This window comes from Leucopleurus acutus, assembly GCF_964270905.1.
Source record: "Leucopleurus acutus genome assembly, chromosome: 3".
Taxonomy (NCBI): domain Eukaryota; kingdom Metazoa; phylum Chordata; class Mammalia; order Artiodactyla; family Delphinidae; genus Leucopleurus; species Leucopleurus acutus.
This window is the reverse complement of record NC_139145.1, coordinates 39,050,960-39,071,230: the sequence shown is the minus strand read 5'-3', so window position 1 is coordinate 39,071,230 and position 20,271 is coordinate 39,050,960. Positions and strand designations below refer to the sequence as shown.

At 34.9% G+C, this 20,271-nt stretch overlaps 1 protein-coding gene across 2 annotated transcripts in view; it reads right to left on the bottom strand.

Moving 5' to 3' along the window:
- GABRB2 (gamma-aminobutyric acid type A receptor subunit beta2) overlaps positions 1–20,271 on the bottom strand; it is a gene marked incomplete at both ends in the record, with an annotated part of 293,646 nt that overhangs the window by 34,364 nt on the left and 239,011 nt on the right. Inside the window, 3 exons of one of the 2 annotated variants that reach the window (XM_082835206.1) lie at positions 11,643–11,756; positions 16,195–16,439; positions 20,106–20,258. In XM_082835206.1, coding sequence (XP_082691332.1) covers positions 11,643–11,756; positions 16,195–16,439; positions 20,106–20,258 — 512 coding nt within the window. The remainder of the gene's footprint in view (positions 1–11,642; positions 11,757–16,194; positions 16,440–20,105; positions 20,259–20,271) is intronic. The other variant, XM_082835207.1, reaches the window with a different exon arrangement.

The window sequence follows — 20,271 nt, the reverse complement described above, 5'->3', positions numbered from 1 at the left end:
AAGTATATCATGCCACTCCCTTCTGGCTTGTAGAGTTTCTGCTGAGAAATCAGCTGTTAATCTTATGGGAGTTCCCTTGTATGTTATTTGTTGTTTTTCCCTTGCTGCTTTCAATAATTTTTCTTTGTCTCTAACTTCTGCCAGTTTGATTACTATGTGTCTCAGCGTGTTTCTCTTTGGGTTTATACTGTATGGGACTCTCTGCACTTCCTGGACTTGAGTGGCTATTACCTTTCCCATCTTAGGGAAGTTGTCGACTATAATCTCTTCAAATATTTTCTCAGGTCCTTTCTCTCTCTTCTCCTTGTGGGACCCCTATAATGTGAATGTTGTTAGGTTTAATGTTGTCCCAGAGGTCTCTTAGGCTGTCTTCATGTCTTTTCATTCTTTTTTCTTTATTCTGTTCCATGGCAATGAATTCCACCATTCTGTCTTCCAGGACACTTATCCGTTCTTCTGCCTCAGTTATTCTGCTATTGATTCCTTCTAGTGTATTTTTCATTTCAGTTATTGTATTGTTCATCTCTGTTTGTTTGTTATTTAATTCTTCTAGGCCTTTGTTAAACATTTCTTGCATCTTCTTGATCTTTGCCTCCATTCTTTTTCCGAGGTCCTGGATCATCTTCACTATCATTATTCTGAATTCTTTTTCTGGACGGTTGCCTATCTCCACTTTATTTAGTTGTTTTCCTGGGGTTTTATCTTGTTCCTTCGTCTGGTACATAGCCCTCTGCCTTTTCATCTTATCTATCTTTCTGTGAATAATGAACTTTTTATGCTGTTTATTAGTTTTGTTTAGTGGTGACCTGGGCATTCTGAGAGAATTAATTGTATTTCCAAAATTTATTTTTTTGTGTGTCATTCTCACCCTAGGAAAATGCCTAATTGAAGGGAAATAAGTCATAGTAAGTTTTTGCCTCCTTGCAGGACAGGAGATGTCCAGGTTCTCTGAATGAGAAGGAACTCACAGAGAAACTGATCATGCAGCAGCAAAGAAGATGGCAGGAACACTTAAGGGGCTTTGGTCCTGGGAATTTTTTCACTGATGATGACTCACCAGGTGTCTGTTACATTTTCTCATCTATAAAATGGGGATTATATCTACCCTCTATGTTTCTGGTCATTTTTGAGATAATTAAATAAGGTATCACAGGAAGCACATTGAAAAAGTACAAATACTATACTGAGGAACAATATTATTATCATCTAATGGACCTGCCTGGTTGGTTATGTACTACTTACTTTAGATCTTACTATTTAATTTATATCCCAATTTATTCAATATAAGAAGTATGTCTTTTTAGATGAGTTATTTGTAGGATAGTAGTTGGATCTAAAGTACTTTTAGTTTTTCCTAACCCAGGAAATTGTTTTATCATATGTCTCTTTATCAATATTTTTCATTGTTTTTTAAAGGGAAACTTGTTAAAGGAAATGGTTTTTAACCACAAGGTATGATATGTATTGCAAGTGTGTGTAAATTTTAAGTTAGCAAGCAATTGTTTGTAATGGAAATAAATGGTAGTAGGTTTAGTTGAAAGTAGGCTATGAGTCTAATGACTTTTAGGCCAGAATGTTTGGTAAACATTCTAGAACAATATGATTTTAAGGTTGTTAAGATCTTAGAGATCATATCCTTATTTTACAAGACAGCTTTACATCTCTGATATTACAAATATGGCTTCAGTGTCAGAGTTGAAACTTGAATCCTGAGTCTCCTGAGGTTCAGTATACTGCACTATTAGAAAATTAATGGTTTTTGATGGGCAGCTGTATCTGTAGGAAGCTGTGAGTACTGTTGCTACAGGTACATGAAAGCTTGGAAAAAATATTCGAGGTCTCTTTGTCTAACTGAATCAGTGGAATCTTGACTCTCTGGTGACAACACTGAGAAGAAAGCTGGACAGCATGGGCTTGGCTGGTCCCAGATCAGAGCAGTTACTGTGTAGTCCAGACCATTCTCTCCCTTTCTTTCTTTATTCCCCGCCTTTTCCTTTTTGCCAGCAATTATTATTAGACTATAATATAAGCAGTAGTAATTAGAAATGAGGATGTGCTATTTATATGTAATTACCTTGGGTCATTCTGATTAAGAAATACATGAAGCATTGGGAAAAGTAGGGATTGTGTGTGGTGTGTATGTGTATGGATGTGGAAGGCATGGTAAGAGTATGTGTGTGTCTGAGAAAGAGATAATGTAATAAAGGATCATAGGATCGTACTTGCAAATCAGATGGGAATACGTATACATACACACACATACACTTTCTTAAAATTTAAAAGTAATATATACTCATTGTAACAGTTTAAACACTATAGAAATATATAAAGTGAAAAACAGAAGTATTCCTACTATCCCATCCTCCAAATGTAGCCACTAGGGAAACAAATTTTAAAAATAAAATAATGCAATAATCTTGTGTTATTGGTTTTGTGACTGGAAAAATATAAAGTTGACCATTATCCTGTACTACTAATAACATAGTACTCAGGATGGATCAAAAGTAAAACATGAAACAATGAATTAAGTATAAAAAGAAAAAATTTCAGAAAAATTTAGAAGACCACATGTCTAACCTAGAGTTTCAATAGGAATTTTTATCTATTCCAGAAGACCCAGAAATTATAAAAGTACACATAATTAGAAAATACAAAAATTAAAAACAGTATGGCATGAATGAGAGCTGGGGAAAAATATCTGCAATGTAACATACTAATAAATGGTTAATTATTTATTATGCTTAGAACTCTAGAAACTGAAAACAAAGAAAATGGATAAGAATAATCATAGGCAATACAGAGGGGAGCCAATTCAAAGAGCACATAAATATATGAAAAGTTACTCAGTTGTTTAACAAATGTGAGAAATACAAGTTAAAATAAGACAGACTCATAATAAACTGTAAAGAGCAATCAATAATCAATATTGCTGAAGGGAAAGTGAGAAAGAGGATATGTTCATATAGAAGCACAAAGAGACATAAGAGATTTATAAAAATTATTACAAAATATTGTTGTTTTGTTCCCCCAGGGAACAAAGTGAGATTCAGATGGGTTTTTACTTTCTGTTTTTAAGTATTATGTAAATGAAAATAATAATGTGCTTTAAAAATGTAATCAGAAAGAAGATTAAAAAAATTTTCCTTGTGGAAAAAGGTTAACCTGATAGGAATGGTAAGAGAGAAAGAAAAGTATAAACATTAAACATTTTTACAAGGTCAAATATTAATTCTTTTCTGGAGTCTGGATTTTCTGCCTTGCTTTACCTTATATATGTTTATTAAAATGTTTATGTGTGATTTTCTGCCTTTTCCTCTTTAAAAAGAAAATTAGATCTTTGATGTATATAGAATTTAATCCAGAGGAAGGGGTGTGTTAGTTATATGGTACTATATTTAAATATACCCAAATGGTCATCCAGTTGTCATTGCTATTTATGAGATAATTCACATGTTCCCAAGATATGAAATGATACTTTTATTAAGAACTTAATTTTATTATATTTCCAAGTCAGCTTCTACTCGCTTTATTTAGAGAGTGCTGATGTAGTCCTACACTACATTAATCACTGTGGTTTTATAATTTATTTAAACTTCTTGTAGAGTTATTCATTTCTTCTATTTTTCATTTTCCTGATTTTTCCTATAATTATTTCCTTTCAAAGAAACTTTAGAATTACTGTTTCAAATTTCTAAAACAAACCACTAAAAAAAGAAACTCCAAAATGAGGCCCATTGAGATTACACTAAACTCATAGAATAGTTTAGAAATAACCAATTCCTTTAAAGTGTTATCTTTTTTAAAAAATAAGGTTTTTTTTAAACAAAGATGGCTTTCATTAAAAACATTATTGGTAAAAGGGCTCTATTCCTCCTTTTCATTATATTTTTCATTATTGTTTATATACTCCTTACATAGAAAAGCTACAAAAACTTCCCATACTTCTGATATGATTTCTAAAGCTTGCTTCCTCCCAGTTAATTCTCTTGGATTTTGCTTGAATAAAGTAATTCTTTTTGCTAAGGGTGCAATTATTATTTCCTCCTTTTCTAACATTTCTTTTTTTCTCTCATATAATTTCACTGGCTAACAATTTTGAAAAAGTTAAATAATAATGGTGATGGTGAGCATCCATTTCTTGTTCCTGTCTTTACTGTCCCAGCTTTAGACAAAAGGTAACAGATAAAGCCTCTGGTTACATAGATAAATAGAGAAACCACAGCAGGGAAATACCCATTGCTTCCCAATTTCCTAAGGGATTTTAAATTTATAACTAAAAATGAATACTGAATTCAATAGATACCTTTGAAAACCTTTTGGTATCTATTAAAAGGATGAAAAACTTTTCACCTTTTTAACTTATTAATATGGTAAATAATACTATATTTTTATTTTGAAATGATACTATGTGGTTATGTTGTAGTTTGCTTTGAGTATTCTGTGGATTCAAAGTGATAAGTTAATTTAAAGATTATTTTTTCCCCCACTGACATTCATTAGTGAAGTGGATCCATAGCGTCCTTTACGTACCTTTGTGTTTTTTTAGATATGGTTTTGGCACCTTATTTATGTTATATTACTTTCTAAATCATTTGGAAGTTCCTCTTTCTTTCTGCTACGATCTGCTAGAGTTTAAATACCAATGGAGGTATTTGCTTTTTTTTTTTAAATAAATTTATTCATTTTATTTATTGTTTTGGCTGCATTGGGTCTTCGTTGCTGTGCACAGGCTTTCTCTAGTTGCAGCGAGCGGGGGCTGCTCTTCGTTGCAGTGTGTGGGCTTCTCATTGCAGTGGCTTATCTTGTTGCGGAGTACAGGCTCTAGGTGTGAAAGCTTCAGTAGTTGTGGCATGAGAGCTCAGTAGTTGTGGCTCACGGGCTCTAGAGCACCGGCTCAGTAGTTGTGGCACATGGGCTTAACTGCTCCACAGCATGTGGGATCTTCCCAGACCAGGGATCGAACCTGTGTCCCCTGCATTGGCAGGTAGATTCTTAAACACTGAGCCACCAGGGAAGTCCCAGTACTTGCTTTTTAAAATTTGACAGGACTCATTGCTGAAACTTTTTAGGCCAGCTGACCCTTTGCAGTGGGAGTTAAATTTTTCTGTCAATTATCTTAGTTTTATCTTTGGTAATTAATCTGTTTTTGTTTTCTTTTTCTCCCAGGGTCAGTTTTGCGAATTTAGAATTTCTAAGGATGTCATGTATTTTACCACATTTTCTAACATATCTGCATAATTTCCTTTTATTTGCACCTTTCTATGTAATTGTCATGTTTTAAAATTTTCTTTTGTGGTTTACCACATTGGCTCCCTCTTTGCTTCTTTAATAAGCTTTTCCTTGGTCAATTATTTGCCTATTGTACTTAAATTTTTAAAAAATAACTGACTTGTAAATTATTTTGTTTTAATTTTCTAATTTGTTAATTTACAATTTGTCTTAATTACCTCCTTCTACTTTTAGGTGTTTGGTTTGCTCTTTTTTTTAACTTCTTGAATTGAATATTATATTCACCTTTTAAAAGTACTTGCTAGAGATGTATTTGAAACTACAACTTTCTGATTGTTAACTATTTTAACCACATCCCTTAGGATTAATTACGTAGTATTTTAAGCTGCCATTATTTTCTAAATGTTCTTCAAATTAATTTTTATTGTACCTTTGATACATGGTTGTATAAAAATGAGTTTATACAACTAATAAATTTTATTAAATATACTGCTTAATGTTTCTTTCATTTTCTCTTTATTTCCAATCATTTAAGTTCATTTAGATGCTATTTCAATTTTAGTTTTATAAATTATGTATGAATTATTAACCAATCATTATATCTTTGTTTTACATTATAATTATATTTCTCAGTCTTAATAATTTTTAACTTCAATTCATCCTTATAGAGTAATAATATTCAATCTTCTATTTTCTTTGGATTTGTATTTACCTCATTTGTTTTTGTCTGTGACTTTACTTAGAATATTTTTCCCATACTTTTACTTTAGAAGTATTTCTAATAAATAGCATTTTATTGGGTTTAGTTCTTGATTTAATTTGAGAATCTTATTCTTTTGATATGTGAGTTGATATATGTTCTAGTTAAAACAGTTAAGACAACCTTGGTCTTAAGTCTATTATCTTAATTCCTGTTCTACATTTGCTTTTAAGTTGTCCTTACCCTTATTCTGATGTCTAACTTTACCTACATTATCTGCATCTTTTTTTTACTGAAATATAGTTGACATATAATATTTTGTTAGCTTCAGGTACACTACATAATGATTTGACATTTGTATGCATTATGAAATAATCACCACATTAAGTCAAGTAACCATCTGTCCTCCTACAAGGTTATTACAATATCATTGACCATATCCCTTATGTTGTCTATATCCCCATAACTATTTATTATGTAACTGAAAGTCTGTACCACTTAATACTCTTCATCTGTACTGCCCATGGGGTATGGGCACCCCTCTCCCTTTGACAAACAGCTGTTTATTCTCTGTATCTATGGGTCTGTTTTCATATTGTTTTGTTTAGTTTTGTGGATTCCACAAGTGAGATCATACAGTATTTGTCTTTCTCTGACTTATTTTACTTAGCATAATGCATTCTAGGTCCATCCGTATTGTCACAAATGGCAATATTTCATTTTTTATGGAGGAGTAACATTCCACTGTATATATACACTACATCTTTTTATCTGTTTGCCTATTGATGGGCACTTAGCTTGATTTCATATCTTGGCTATTGTAAATAATGCTGCTCTGCATCTCTCTTTAGTTTATTTCCACCTTCTTCTCTGAGGTTTTTATAAGATGAATTGTCAGTTCTTGATTCTTCTTCTACCATAATGACTCAGATTTTCATGCTTTAGTGTAATACCATAAAGATCTGAGAAAGCTGATCTCTTCCACTAAAGATTTTGATTTACATCTCAGGTGGAATCTACTTTTTAAGCAAGCATCCCAAATGACCTTAAGGAAGTCTATAGTAGAAACACTGTTGTATAGAAGTTATTTATGTTAATTTTAAACATATCCTTAATCTTCAAATTCTTGATTCATAAACTCAAGAATAAAAGGTAATTATTGAGTCCTTGCTGTGAATTAGAAAACAAATACTTCTCCCTCATCAACAATACCATCCTGATTTATTTTTATATATCTTCAGTATCTAATATTTAAAAATATTTCAATTATCTTTTATTCTACAACTTTAATTTCTGGAGTTGTATAGTTTTAGTTCTACCTGTTATCTTTAGCTCTACATGCTAGCATATACTGACTTTTTCTGTTCTAAAGTTCTTTCTTTGACTCTCTTTTGTTGGGGGCTAGATTTTTCTTTACACTAAAAGCTATAATATTTTTCTTTGAATAAGGACGCATGGATGCTATGTTCCCTTAGACTTTGCATATTGAGGATAGATTGTCTTTCTTTTGCATTAAAATAATATCAATAATATTCTCAGGTTATATTTTCCCCCTCAGAACCCTGTAATATTTTTCCATTGTCTTATAAAATTTAATATTGCCGTGGAGTAGTTTGAGATTTTTTTTTTCCTTACCTGTTGGTCACTCTTTCTGACTGGAAGTTTAATAATTTTAGAAGAATATAATAAGGTGGCAATGGTATTATATAATTTTAATCTTAGAACCCAGTATATCCTTTTGGCTTACTGATTAATTTCATTACAGGTATGTATAAACACACAATGTACAGCAGAGTAGTTAGAGTGTATCCTCTAGTCATATTTTCTGTTCAACCATTTTTTTAGCTGTTCAACCTTAAGAAAATTAATTACACGTTCTGGGTCTCTGTTCATCATTTATAAAATTATAACTGCTACAACACAGGGTAATAATGACTAATGTTATGAGATAATATATATAGAGTGTTTAAGCATATACACGGCATTCAAGAAGTATTATCATTATCATTATTATAATTAGCTATTGATGTCAGATTTAAATATTTTTTTCTATTTGCTTTTTGTACCATTCTATATTTCACCAACATTATGGCTCTGCATGTTTGCTCTGCTGTACCTATCCTGTATTTTATGTTTTCTCTAAGTGGTTTTTAACTGTACATCTCTTTTTTTCTGTATTTGGCATGATTTTCTACAGCCTGAACTTTGTGTTACTGCCTTGATTTTTTTGCCATATTGATTTTCTTTCTTAACTATTTTAGATGCAGTTATTAGTATCTATGAAAATTGTTCATCCTTGATCTTTTGTTTCATATTCTCTTTCAATTTTTGCAAGAAAAACACTTTTTTAATGAAAGTTTTTAATATATCCTGAAATATTTTTTCCATTAACGGGTCATTATCTGTCTTTTGCGTGCTGAGTTCCTCTCTCTCTCCCTACGAACGAGTGAGAGAGAGAGAGAGAAAGAGAGCAGGGAGAGACAATGTCATTTGGTAGTTTTCCTGCACAGTTGCCATGCTGATTCTTTGTTTAGATGCTTCATTTATAGGCAGACCTTTCTACAGGGTTTTCCTATTTGCTCAAATATAGCTTGGGTAGATTCTTCTGGATTTTGCTTGCACTAACATTGGCCCTCCTTATGCATTTCTGTCTCTCTGCAGAGCTTCAGTTTTAGTTGGGTGTTGTTTTTGTTTTGCTTTTCCATTGCCATTTTATCCTTTACGGCTTTTGGACAAAGAAGAGAAAAACTGCACCTGGGTTTTTGGATTCTTATATCTCCATTTCTCTAACACTTTTCACAACAGAAAGCAGTTAGACATCACTTTTCTGTTTCTTCATCATTTTAAGGGCTGGGTGATATGTATGTATGTGTGTGTGTGTGTGTGTGTGTGTGTGTGTGTGTGTGTGTGTACTGCCACACTCTCATAGTAGGTATGTAAACTATAGTAGAACTTTTCTAGGGAACAATTTGGCAATATGTATCACCATTTTAAAGCATATACTTTTTGACTCAGAAATTTCACTTTAAGAAATATATTAGGAATCAATGGTGTGTAAACATGTCAGCAATGGGGTACTTATTTTAGTTGTTTATAATCAAAAACCACTTAGAGGGGCTTCCCTGGTGGCGCAGTGGTTGAGAGTCCACCTGCCGATGCAGGGGATACGGGTTCGTGCCCCGGTCCGGGAAGATCCCACATGCTGCGGAGTGGCTGGGCCCGTGAGCCATGGCCACTGAGCTTGCGTGTCTGGAGCCTGTGCTCCGCAACAGGAGAGGCCACAACAGTGAGAGGCCCGCGTACCGCAAAAAAACCAAACCAAAACAAAAAAACACTTAAAACAATGTAAATGTCTAACAATAGGTGTTTGTTATATAGATTATGGTATATACATTCAATAAAATATTTTGTAGTTATTAGAAATGATGTATACTTATACTGATGTTTAAAGACACAAAAAAGGTAAGTAGAAAATAGCATACACACAATAGTAGAGCATAATTATTTGTATAAATGTATGTCATTAAGTGTGAAAAAAGGACAATGCTAACAATGATTATATCTGGGTGTGGAGTACCAGTGGTTTTCATTGCCTTTGCACATTTTTTTTAAAAGATTGACCATAAATTAGTTTTACAATCATAAAACAGTAATAGAGATAAAAAAAGAAAAATTGAGAAAGATACACACTGCTACCATCTCCAGAATAATAGCAACAATTTATGGAGCGCTCTATGTCTGGTACTGTATAAGGCCCTTAACAAATTATCTCATTTAATCCTCTCAGTAGCTCCATGAAGCAAAATTTTATTGTTTCAGTTTTCAGCTGAGGAACTTGAAGGATGGAAAAGTTAAACATGTGTAATGTTACACAGCTCATAGAAGACCATGCCTGAAGGTGAACCCAGTTCAGTCTGATTCTAACAGCTACCATCATCCCAGTGCATTCTATTGCCTCTGAGGATTGTCAAATACATTTCAATGCTTTTGCAGGTTACAGGTTTAACAGCTCATCATTCAAACTTTTGAATATTGGCCCTTATTTCATACTCTAAATACGAACTTAAAAGAGAATTAAAAAGACAGAGTAAAGACACACCCAACAAAGAAAAGTATAAAGGCAGATGACATTAAGATTCATATTTCAATGTAAATCATTCTCTTTAACATAATGTTTTATGAAATAGAGAGAAAGAGTTCTTGACAAATGAGGGTCCAAATCATGGCATCGGAGAGTATCATTAACTTTCAATCCATCGGCTGACAAGAACAACAGAGGCAAATTTTCTTTCAAATATTCTCATAATCTGAGGATTTTCCTGAATTTTCATGTAACTTTTACCCAGTCATAGACCAATCATGCAGTATACTCTGATTTTGATTTTGGAAAATACATTATTTTTCAACCATTTTCATCATAAACCCGAACTCCAACTGTCAGACATATTTTCTTCTAAATGATTAGCATTCTACCCAGAATACTGCCCAATCAAATCAGTCTACTTCCATTTCAACAATAGTGGCTTCAGTTAAAAACAAGAACCGCAGCAACATCACAAATGAGATAGCCTGAGAGAACAGACATAGTAGGGGATTGGGACTAAAATAGTGAGTAACAAAATTTCAAACACCTCTTCTCCTGGAATCCACCTAATATCATTTATCAGACTCAGGCTACGTATAACACAACAAGTAATGAAGTTAAAAGAACAACTTAAAATAGTAAAACAAACTAGCAATTTAAGAGGTTAACCATAACTGTTTCCCACCCCAAAGGTAGTAACAATGAGGAATCAAGGAATTTGGGGTCACAGCCACAAAACTAAGGCAGAACATGACACTTCAAGATATAATAATGACAGCTTCTCTGGCATCAAGTCCTCATAGGAAAGATTCACAGCGTTCAGTATCATTCACTGCCTCACCAAGAAATAGAACGAAAACAAATGAGAGGTAGGCAGTAGATGATAATGTGGAATGGTGACATCACCATCTTCCTCCTCCAGTTTGGCGGGTAATGTGAATGACAATTTGCCAATTAAGAAATGTAAACACATGAGGATTCAGAAACTGAACTCTAAGTTTTAGCCCCCAATGGGCTTTCTTTGGAGTTCATTTAAGTCAAGAGCATTGTCAAGAAACAATCTCAATTATTGCCTCTTATCTATCATTATAACAAACTGGGCCTGCTGAGATAATACTTATTTCTAAAATATAAATAACAATAGAGGAACAAGGACTTGATGCAAACATAACATTCTCACACACAAGTGAATGATCTAGGGCAGAAAATATAGGTTCCTGAATTCTAAGCCAACCTACGGAAGGACTGTATAATTCTCCACCTATTCCACCAACCCAAAGAAACACAACAAGAAAACTAAGAAATGCCAGAGTATATAATGATACTCTATACTCTCAATACAAATGAAAAGAAGTCTCAAAATATGATCCGCTCGTTTTCTTTCTTTAGCACAACAATAATGTATGAGTGGAACACTGAAGCTTAGGTTCATCATAACTACATTTAAAAAAAACAAACCCAGGAAAACCCCATTATGGTCTCATGAAAACATTTAACGTATCCCCACGTCTCAGGATACAAGTCCATAGGTTATCCGCAAAAACGCCATACATTAATTTAAAGGGAACAGCTAAACATATTGGCTCCAACAGAAATACAAATAAATGGATTAAAAACTGGCTATCTAACCGTATACAGAGAGAAATCGTAATTGGTAGTCCGTCTAGTTGGGGAGAGGTTTCCAGTTGGGTCCCACAAGGATCGATATTGGGTCCCATTTTGTTTAATATCTTTATAAAAAATCTGGAAGACAAAGTAGAGAATGTGCTAATTAAGTCGACTGATGCCACTAGATTAGAATTGGTGGTTAAAGTAAATTGGCTATAGATAAATGCTACTGGTCTCTAGAAAGACCGATGCTAACAGAGACTAGAACTTCTAAATAGTTCTTTTTAACGTATCACTTACAAAATCTAGTTTCAAGCACTAGAAATAAATAAATTTAAAAGATCTTAGTGCTCTGCTTAACCAAAAATTTAGGTGTAATGGATAAAGACAACACAGAGACTCCAACACCCATGAATGCAGAATAAAGGATGCCCCCCCAGTAGATCTTTTCAGTGCAGCTTTATTGGGAAAACTGGTGGTTGTGGGTCTCTCGATACAGTAAGGATATTGGAGGCATTTCAGATATGCAAGAATCAAGGTGGTGAAAAGACAGAAGTAACTAAAGTCTCAAACATATATACACCTAGTTATTGGCAGAAAAATAAACAAGAAAACAACATAAAGCTTAAAAGAAAAAAAGGGAGAGCTGAAAACTTGAAGGCATGAACAAGAAAAGTGGGAAAATTGATCAAGAGAAAATCCTATAAGGAAACACACACACACACACACACACACACACACAATAGAAGAATGCAAGGTATAACAGGAGAGCTTTCCTAACACTAGAAAAAGAGACTGTAGTTTTTTAGCTACTCCTGAAAACACTGAAGAAAAATATTCAGTAGAACTCTTACTGTTTTGAGGTTTATTTTTAAAAATCTTAGTAGTTAACAACTTAATTTGTCACATGGAGACAACTGTGAAAGTAACAAGGCTTGTCAGCTACGGACTCGTGTAGACAGACGGGTTTTTTTAGGTGATGTGAACTGAATATATAGACTAATCTGGAATCAGCTTTTAAATTTTATATTATTTTTTCACTTGCTTGCACAGAGGAATGTACACTGGATAACGACTAGAAAACCTAGATCATCTCAGAAATCTTGTTAACTTTGCTATGCAACCTTGGATAGTTAACTTTCTTTCAGAGCCTTAGTTTTTCCATCAGTTAAACAGCCAGACTAAGAATTGTTTTAAGAGCTGCAGATAACTCTTGTTAAAATAAGAATTTGCAGGAAACTTCATACAGGGAAGAGATTAGAAAAATGTGGAAGCATGCCTTTGAGTGACAATGGGCTCCCACCTGGCTAGGCTTCCCATTTTCATCCCTCCTGCCCTCAGGACAGAGAAGAGTTTAAAAATCACTTCAGACCATATGACATGCTGCTTCTGTCTCTAGGAAACCATCAATGGAACCAGAAAAAGTCAATCCCTCTCCTAGTGACTGATTGCTCCGGAGCATCCAACAATACTTAGTCGATTATATGTGCCTGATCTTTAAAAAAAAAAAACTGTAGAATTACAGTTAAAAAGAAGGAACATTCTTGATAAGAAATAGAGTGACATTATTCATGATGCCGACACAAAAGAAAGCATTATGCAATCAGAGGCCTCTGTGGGTCTCCTCTAACCCTTCATGCTGTGTTTAAAAAAAAAAAAAAAAAAAAAAAAGGGAGCCTGGAATGTTAGATGGCTACCTTTAAAAAATCTAATCAACATGGCTGTAAGTATTCTGGCCTAAGAAATAACTGACAAAGTTTATAGTTGGCTTGCTATCGATTTTACAGCTAATACCTGTTGAAAAATGATTTCGTTGCTTTGACTTTAAAACTTCCAAAGTGCAACATTCCTCTGTAGGTAATACTTTTTTAGGGATAGGACTGCATCCTACATACTAGAGCATGTAGAACGCATAAGCAAGTATCGCCAATAGGTCTGGAGACTGTAAATTTTATTTTGAAAAGTAATAATGTTTATCGTTTATAATATTTTGTTAATATTTATCACTTACCTAGTGCTTATCATATACTGGGGACTATGCTATTTTGTACATTTTATCATAACTTCATAACTTATGAGAGGAATTAACTCCATTTTACAGATGAGGAAACTAAAGGGTCAGAGAGACTTTTTTTCCCCCCTATTATCACACAACTACTAAATAGAGGGTAAATATCAAACCTGACTGACTCTAAAATATCTGTTCAGAACTACTGTGCTAAATGATAACTCCTGATACCATGATGTTATTGCACACTGATCAAAGAAAGAAGAGACTCCACTTGTGCTAAAGAGTTTTAAGAATAGGACACGTATCTTACATTTTTCTCAAGTTTGAAACCGGAGGATTGGACTAGCATAGAGTTTTTTAACCTCAGCAGTACTGACGTTTTGGGCTGGATAATTGTTATGGGGAGGCTGTCCAATGCACTGTAGGATGTTTAGCAGCACGGCTGGCCTCTACCCACTAGATACCAGTGGCAATCCCCTCCTCCTGGTTTTGATAATCCAAAACATCTACAGACATTGTCAATGATCCTCTGACGGGGGTGGGGGGGCGTGGTGTCAAAATGGCCTGAGATTTGAGAACCACTGTACTAGAAGAATTCTGGTATCTTTTTTATTCTCTCATTCTATGCTCTGAATTGTGGATCCAACTTCAGCCAAGAGGATGGATGGGTTTTGCATCACTATGGGGTACCTGCCCAGTGAACCATTCCCTACCTCCATCTCAGTACATTGAGTTTAAAACTACCTGAAGCTCTCCAGGTTCAGTCTGCTACAAAACTGCCACTCTCTGGTACTTAAATTTATTATGTAAATGCAGATTGGTATGAAAAAATAGGGTAGGTGAAAGTGAAGAGAGATCAGATGTTAAGCCAGCTTTGCTTTAGGCAATTTATTGAGACTCATTTCAAACTGCTGTCCTAGGAGATTGTTTTATTTGTTCATTTTCTTTACTAAAGGTACTCTATCAGGAAAATTGTAAAATGGGTTTAAAAAGCATTCTCTATTTGACAGCCCGAGAGAGTCATAATGCTACCTTGGAATCTATTAACAGATTCCAATAAGTGAAACCCGGAGCACTGAAAAGAGATTGACAACCTCCTAGACCCTGTGGTTCACTGGCTTATAAGGGCCATACTTAAAATTTGCATCATTATGAATATCATCTCCTGGGAAAGGAGTGCTTTTGATTAGAGAATAGTCCAAAATCGAATATCAGACCTATGGATATATGGAAAGTATCAGTGAGTCAGAAGCTTTCATTGGGTTTGCTCCAAATAAAACTCAATGGCAGAGATTATTTATGGTGTGCACCCTTGGAATTAAACTGAAGTCAGAAATATTAAAATGTAAATGCAATAATTATTGGATGGTTAACAATCCCAGATAGCTTAAAAGTATTACTATTTTCCTAGTTCCATCACTATGAACTATTTACCAAATCCAACATCATGCACTACTTTATAAATGCTATTTATGGCAGATATTAAAATAAGTCCTTGTTTTTTTTGTCTATTTTGAAGCGCCTGAATTTGCACTATGGGAAAATGCATATGTAAATATTCTGTTCAGTGCCGAAAGTTATATAACAGGAAGCCAGGTGAAGTCACATTTTGGGAGTAAAGATGGCTAGATCTATTGGAACTATTGTCGAAAGCCTCAAAATTGAGATTCTAAATCTTGAGTGCAAATAAGAATAATATTTGGAGAATTAAAAAAAATTATGATGCCCAGGCATACCCCATAATCAAATCAGAATTTCTGGGGATGAAACCCAGGCTTCAGTATTTTTTAATGCTTTCCTAGTCATTTAATTGAGCACCCAAAGTTGAGAACCATTGCCTTCAAGAATAAATTGGATTTACAACTGTGTAGGAATTTTTCTTTGGCTATGCCTGCCTTAAGCAACATGGTAGCCTCCTGTACTCAAATGCTTCAAGGATTTTAAGTAGTACATGTGCAAGGCATTAAGTAATTATCTGTCACTTAAAAAGAAAGTTATTCTTTTTTTCCCTTCCACTTCTTTTTCTATCCATCTGATGACTTCAAGAACAAAGTCTCAGTTTGTTGCTGGTGGGTCTTTAGCACATGTCTGTACATGCTTATTTCCTTTTTAAATCAATGAGAATGCAGAGCTCAGGCCTAGAGCCTTTATCTAGTATAACCTAGAATTTAATAACACAGTTCCATTTTTATTTATACTTAAGATTATCTTCCAGCAAGTAATACTGATTTAAGTGATATGAAATTTCCTTTCTAAAAATAAATTTAAATAAAGTGAGTAAATTTAAATAAACATAAAGTAAATAATAGTACATATTATACTCATATATGGAATAAGTCACAAAGGTGGTTCTCAGATGACTATGGTTTGGGCCACCCTAGTGTTAAGGTAAAGGGCATGTAAATGTTGTACCATAAATTTGGGCCCTAATTGTGCCTCCATCACTAATTATCTCTTCCCTGGGCTTTGGTTTTCTCATTTGTTAACAAGGCCATGAACCTATATTGCAGGCATTCTTCTATGAGTTTAAGAAGCAAGGAGGGCTTTGCCCTTTGAACTTACCTTGTTGACATCCAGACGCATCTTCTCATTGTTGGCACTGGCAGCCTTTTCAGCTGCTTTCTTTTGGCGTTGAGGTCCCCTCCCAAAAAAGATGTAGTTGACCAAAGCATATTCCAGAAGGGCCATGAAAACAAAGACAAAGCACCCCATCAGGTACATGTCAATGGCCTTCACATAAGGGATTTTAGGGAGAGTTTCCCGGAGGTGAGTATTGATAGTGGTCATTGTTAGCACAGTTGTAATTCCTGTAAAAAATGAGAGAGTTAGAGTGTTTGTATTTCCTTTCTGCTTTCATCATAGCTGGAAAGTTTAACTGTATTTTTTTACTTGTTTATAGATGCTGCAAAATATATACCAGGCACTTATTATATAGCAGCCCTGTGATAGGCCCTGGCAATATGTATAAATCATTAATTTATAGCAAACATTAATCATTTGGGGGGCATTTCCTTTAATTACATTTTTATATTTATAGTTATGTATCTAGTGGGGGGCTAGAGATGTGAATTAAATGCTATGATAGACATCTGTGTAAGGTGAAAGTTGAGAATATGGAGAAGATCCTAGTTTAGCCCATGATGTGGCCGGGAAGAGATCAGGAAATATAGACTTCGGAGCTGAGTCCTGAAGAATGAGTTGGAGTTACCCAGGCAAACAAAACCTGGAGGTCAAAAGTGATAGTAGACCTAAGGGCACTGGTGGTGGAGAGAGTTTATTTATTTATTTATTTTTAAAATAAATTTACTTATTTATTATTTTTTGCTGTGTTCGGTCTTTGTTGCTATGCACGGGCTTTCTCTAATTGTGGCGAGCAGGTGCTTCTCTGTTGCCGTGTGCGGGCTTCTCATTGTGGTGGCTTCTCTTGTTGCGGCGCACGGGCTCTAGGCGCATGGGCTTCAGTAGTTGTGCCTCGCGGGCTCTAGAGCACAGGATCAGTAATTGTGGTGCACGGGCTTGTGGGATCTTCCCGGACCAGGGCTCGAACCCGTGTCCCCTTCATTGGCAGGCAGATTCTTAACCACTGTGCCACCAGGGAAGCCCGAGAGAGTTTTTTTAAAGGGGTGCTTTGTGGGGGTGAAAGTACACAGCCCATCAAAAGAATCTCAAGAAACTCAATGTGGGTACATTATAGGATATGATGGGAAGAATGATGAGGAAAGTGGAGATTAAGGGCTGCATAATGGAAAGTTACATACACAGTGCCTAATGCAGAACTTGAACTTAAAATTGAAGGCAATGTGAGGCCACTGACCAGCTTCCAGTAGGGAGGTATCAGGGACAAACTGTGTTTAGGACGATCATGAGGGTAAGCATGCAAGACAGGAAGCAGAATACCAGCTGAGAGTTTTTCAGAATAAGTAAGTGATGAAGGGGAAATAAATTAAAATCACTGTAAAAGTACTGAACTCAATGAATGCATTAAACAGATGATATGAACAATGATTACAAAAAACATGGAAACTAGAGGTGGAGAGTAACAGAGAAGCAGCTGTCTAGCCTTTGTGTTTCTGGGTTGGGAATGTAGCCACATAAGGCACAGATAAATAATATAGAAGTATTACAAGACTCTATGGGAAACGCCACACTATGTCAGGTTATTACCATTAGTCCAGCTGAGGGTACATCTCCAACAGTGGGGAGTAGTTTTCCCAAAGCTGTAATTGGAGGGATAGACAGAGATATGCTGGGTAAAAGCAGTGGGAGTCCAGAGCCCTGAGTTTCCTACAAAGGTCCAGCTTTGTAGGAAAAGAGTGATGTGAAAACAGAGCTCCTAGGTCAAGATCACACAGATGGGAAGTTGCAGAGTCAAAATTTGAACTGGGGTGTCTCTGACTCAGAAACCTGTGCCCTTAAACACTACCCGATAACACAGACCAAAAGTTAATTTTCAATTCTATTTTTTAGGAACATATGTTTTCTGATTTAATTTTTTCTCTCTAATAAGATGATAATTTTTGCCTTGCTTTTCTATATGCTCATGAAACAGATACAGAAAAAATAAATTTGAGCATCCAATTCTGAGCGTGGCCAAAAAACTATGGTTATACTTTAGATCTAGGTATTTTATAGTTCTCACATCTTTTCTATGTTAGTCATTTTGACACATTTTCCAATTTTACTTTTCTCTTCATTATTTCATCTAGAGCTTATCTTGGATGACATGAATATTACATGTATATTATAAAACAGACAACACTGATTTTACTATTTATCTAAATCTCATGTTAAGGTGTTTCTGACCTAGTAATAAACTGCTCACATAAAAGACATTTGACAATTTTCTTTCAAAAAGTAAATAACTTATGTATCATTCCTGTAATAGGCATCAAATTGATAACAGATTTTCATTTTGGAATAACAGGATATTTACAAATTCCATTCATTACTTTATTCAGCAGCTGTTTACTGGACACCATTCACTGTGTGAGACACTACAAAAATAATGGAAGCAAAATTAGATATGGACCTTCCTCCAAGGTATCTTCAGTACCATGAAGAAAATGAACATCACAAACCAAATAAATATAAATTATAACTGTGGCTGGCCTCCAAGGTTGGTCTACAGTATTTTAAGAGAATATATCACAGGGGACTTGACTCAGTCCAGGAGGTAATTCATTCTCCTTCCATCCCTGAACCACCACAATCTAATCTCAACACAGCAGCCAAAGTTATCCCTTTGTATCTGAAATCATGTCAGTTCTTTGCTCAGTGTTGCTCTAATTTCACTCAGAATAAAAGCAAAACTTTTATTATGGCCCCTGGACCATTTCATCATCGTTTAGTCCCCTCCCCCTGACATTATCTCTACTCCTGAACTCACTCTGCATCTGCCTTACAGGCAACCTTGCTCACTTGCTTGGCATGTTTCTACCTGAGGGCCTCTTCATCAAGCTGGAATATTCTCATCCAGACATTTATGTGACTCGATCTTCTTCAAGTCTTTATCCATTGGCAATCAATGAAGTCTACCCTGATTGTTCTAAACTGTACCCCTAGTATACCCACCCCCTTACCTTGCTTATTTCCACTCTACAGGTTTACCATATTATATAATTTGCATGTTAAATGCAAAATAAATTTACTTTTTTACCTTTTATTGCTAGAACATAACTTCCAGAAGGACACTGGCTTTATCTCCAGTGCCCAGTATGTTTGACACATAGTAGGTGCTCAAAAAATTTTTGTTGTATGAATAATGACTTTGCTAAGGAATTAATGATTTAATTGAGATATACTGGTGAAGCACTTAACTCAAAATTTAAAGAGATTAGTCAGAACTCAGAATAATAAAGATTGCATAAAAGGTCATAAATTTACTATATCTGGAGTTAGCAACATAAAAATGTTCACGAAATACAATTTATTTTCTTCCTCTAGTGTTATGATGGAAAAACGTCATGCATAAGATAAGTGATGCCATGGATGATTTCCCAATATTCTTACTTTGTTGTCTCCTGCCCTCTGCCATGCTATACCAAAATCTTAGTTAAGACTTCAGAATTTTCTGCTCATTGATTAGTTGCACATTTCATTTCTTTGTTTCTTGTTCAGAATAATAATAAAAAAAAAAAAGATGGAAGAGAGCTCTTCCCAGGTAAGGAGACACAGATAAAAACAACAATTATCTAGCAATATTACATGAACTATGCTTCAATAAAAATATCAAGCTGATGGGACTAATTTCATTACCGACAGCTACATAGTTAACTAATTTTGACATGAAAGAGTTTTAATTTGTGTTTAACTGATTTAACGCTGAATCAGATCACCCAACGTCTCATAGCCAAATTCTTATAATGTGCGCAGTCCGATCTCGTCACGCATCGCAAATTCGAGGGTAAGGAAAGTGCACATGCACTCACGCGCACACACAGGCACACTCCACAAGCAGTCAGATTGATGCCTACCTAATGCCACTCTTGCAGCTGAAGCATCGTAATTAATCCAGAAGGAGACCCAGGAGAGGATAGTGATCAAGATAGATGGCATGTATGTTTGCAGGATAAAGTAACCAATGTTTCTCTTAAGCTTAAAGCTGAGGGACAACCTGGGATAGGAACCTAGAAAGACAAT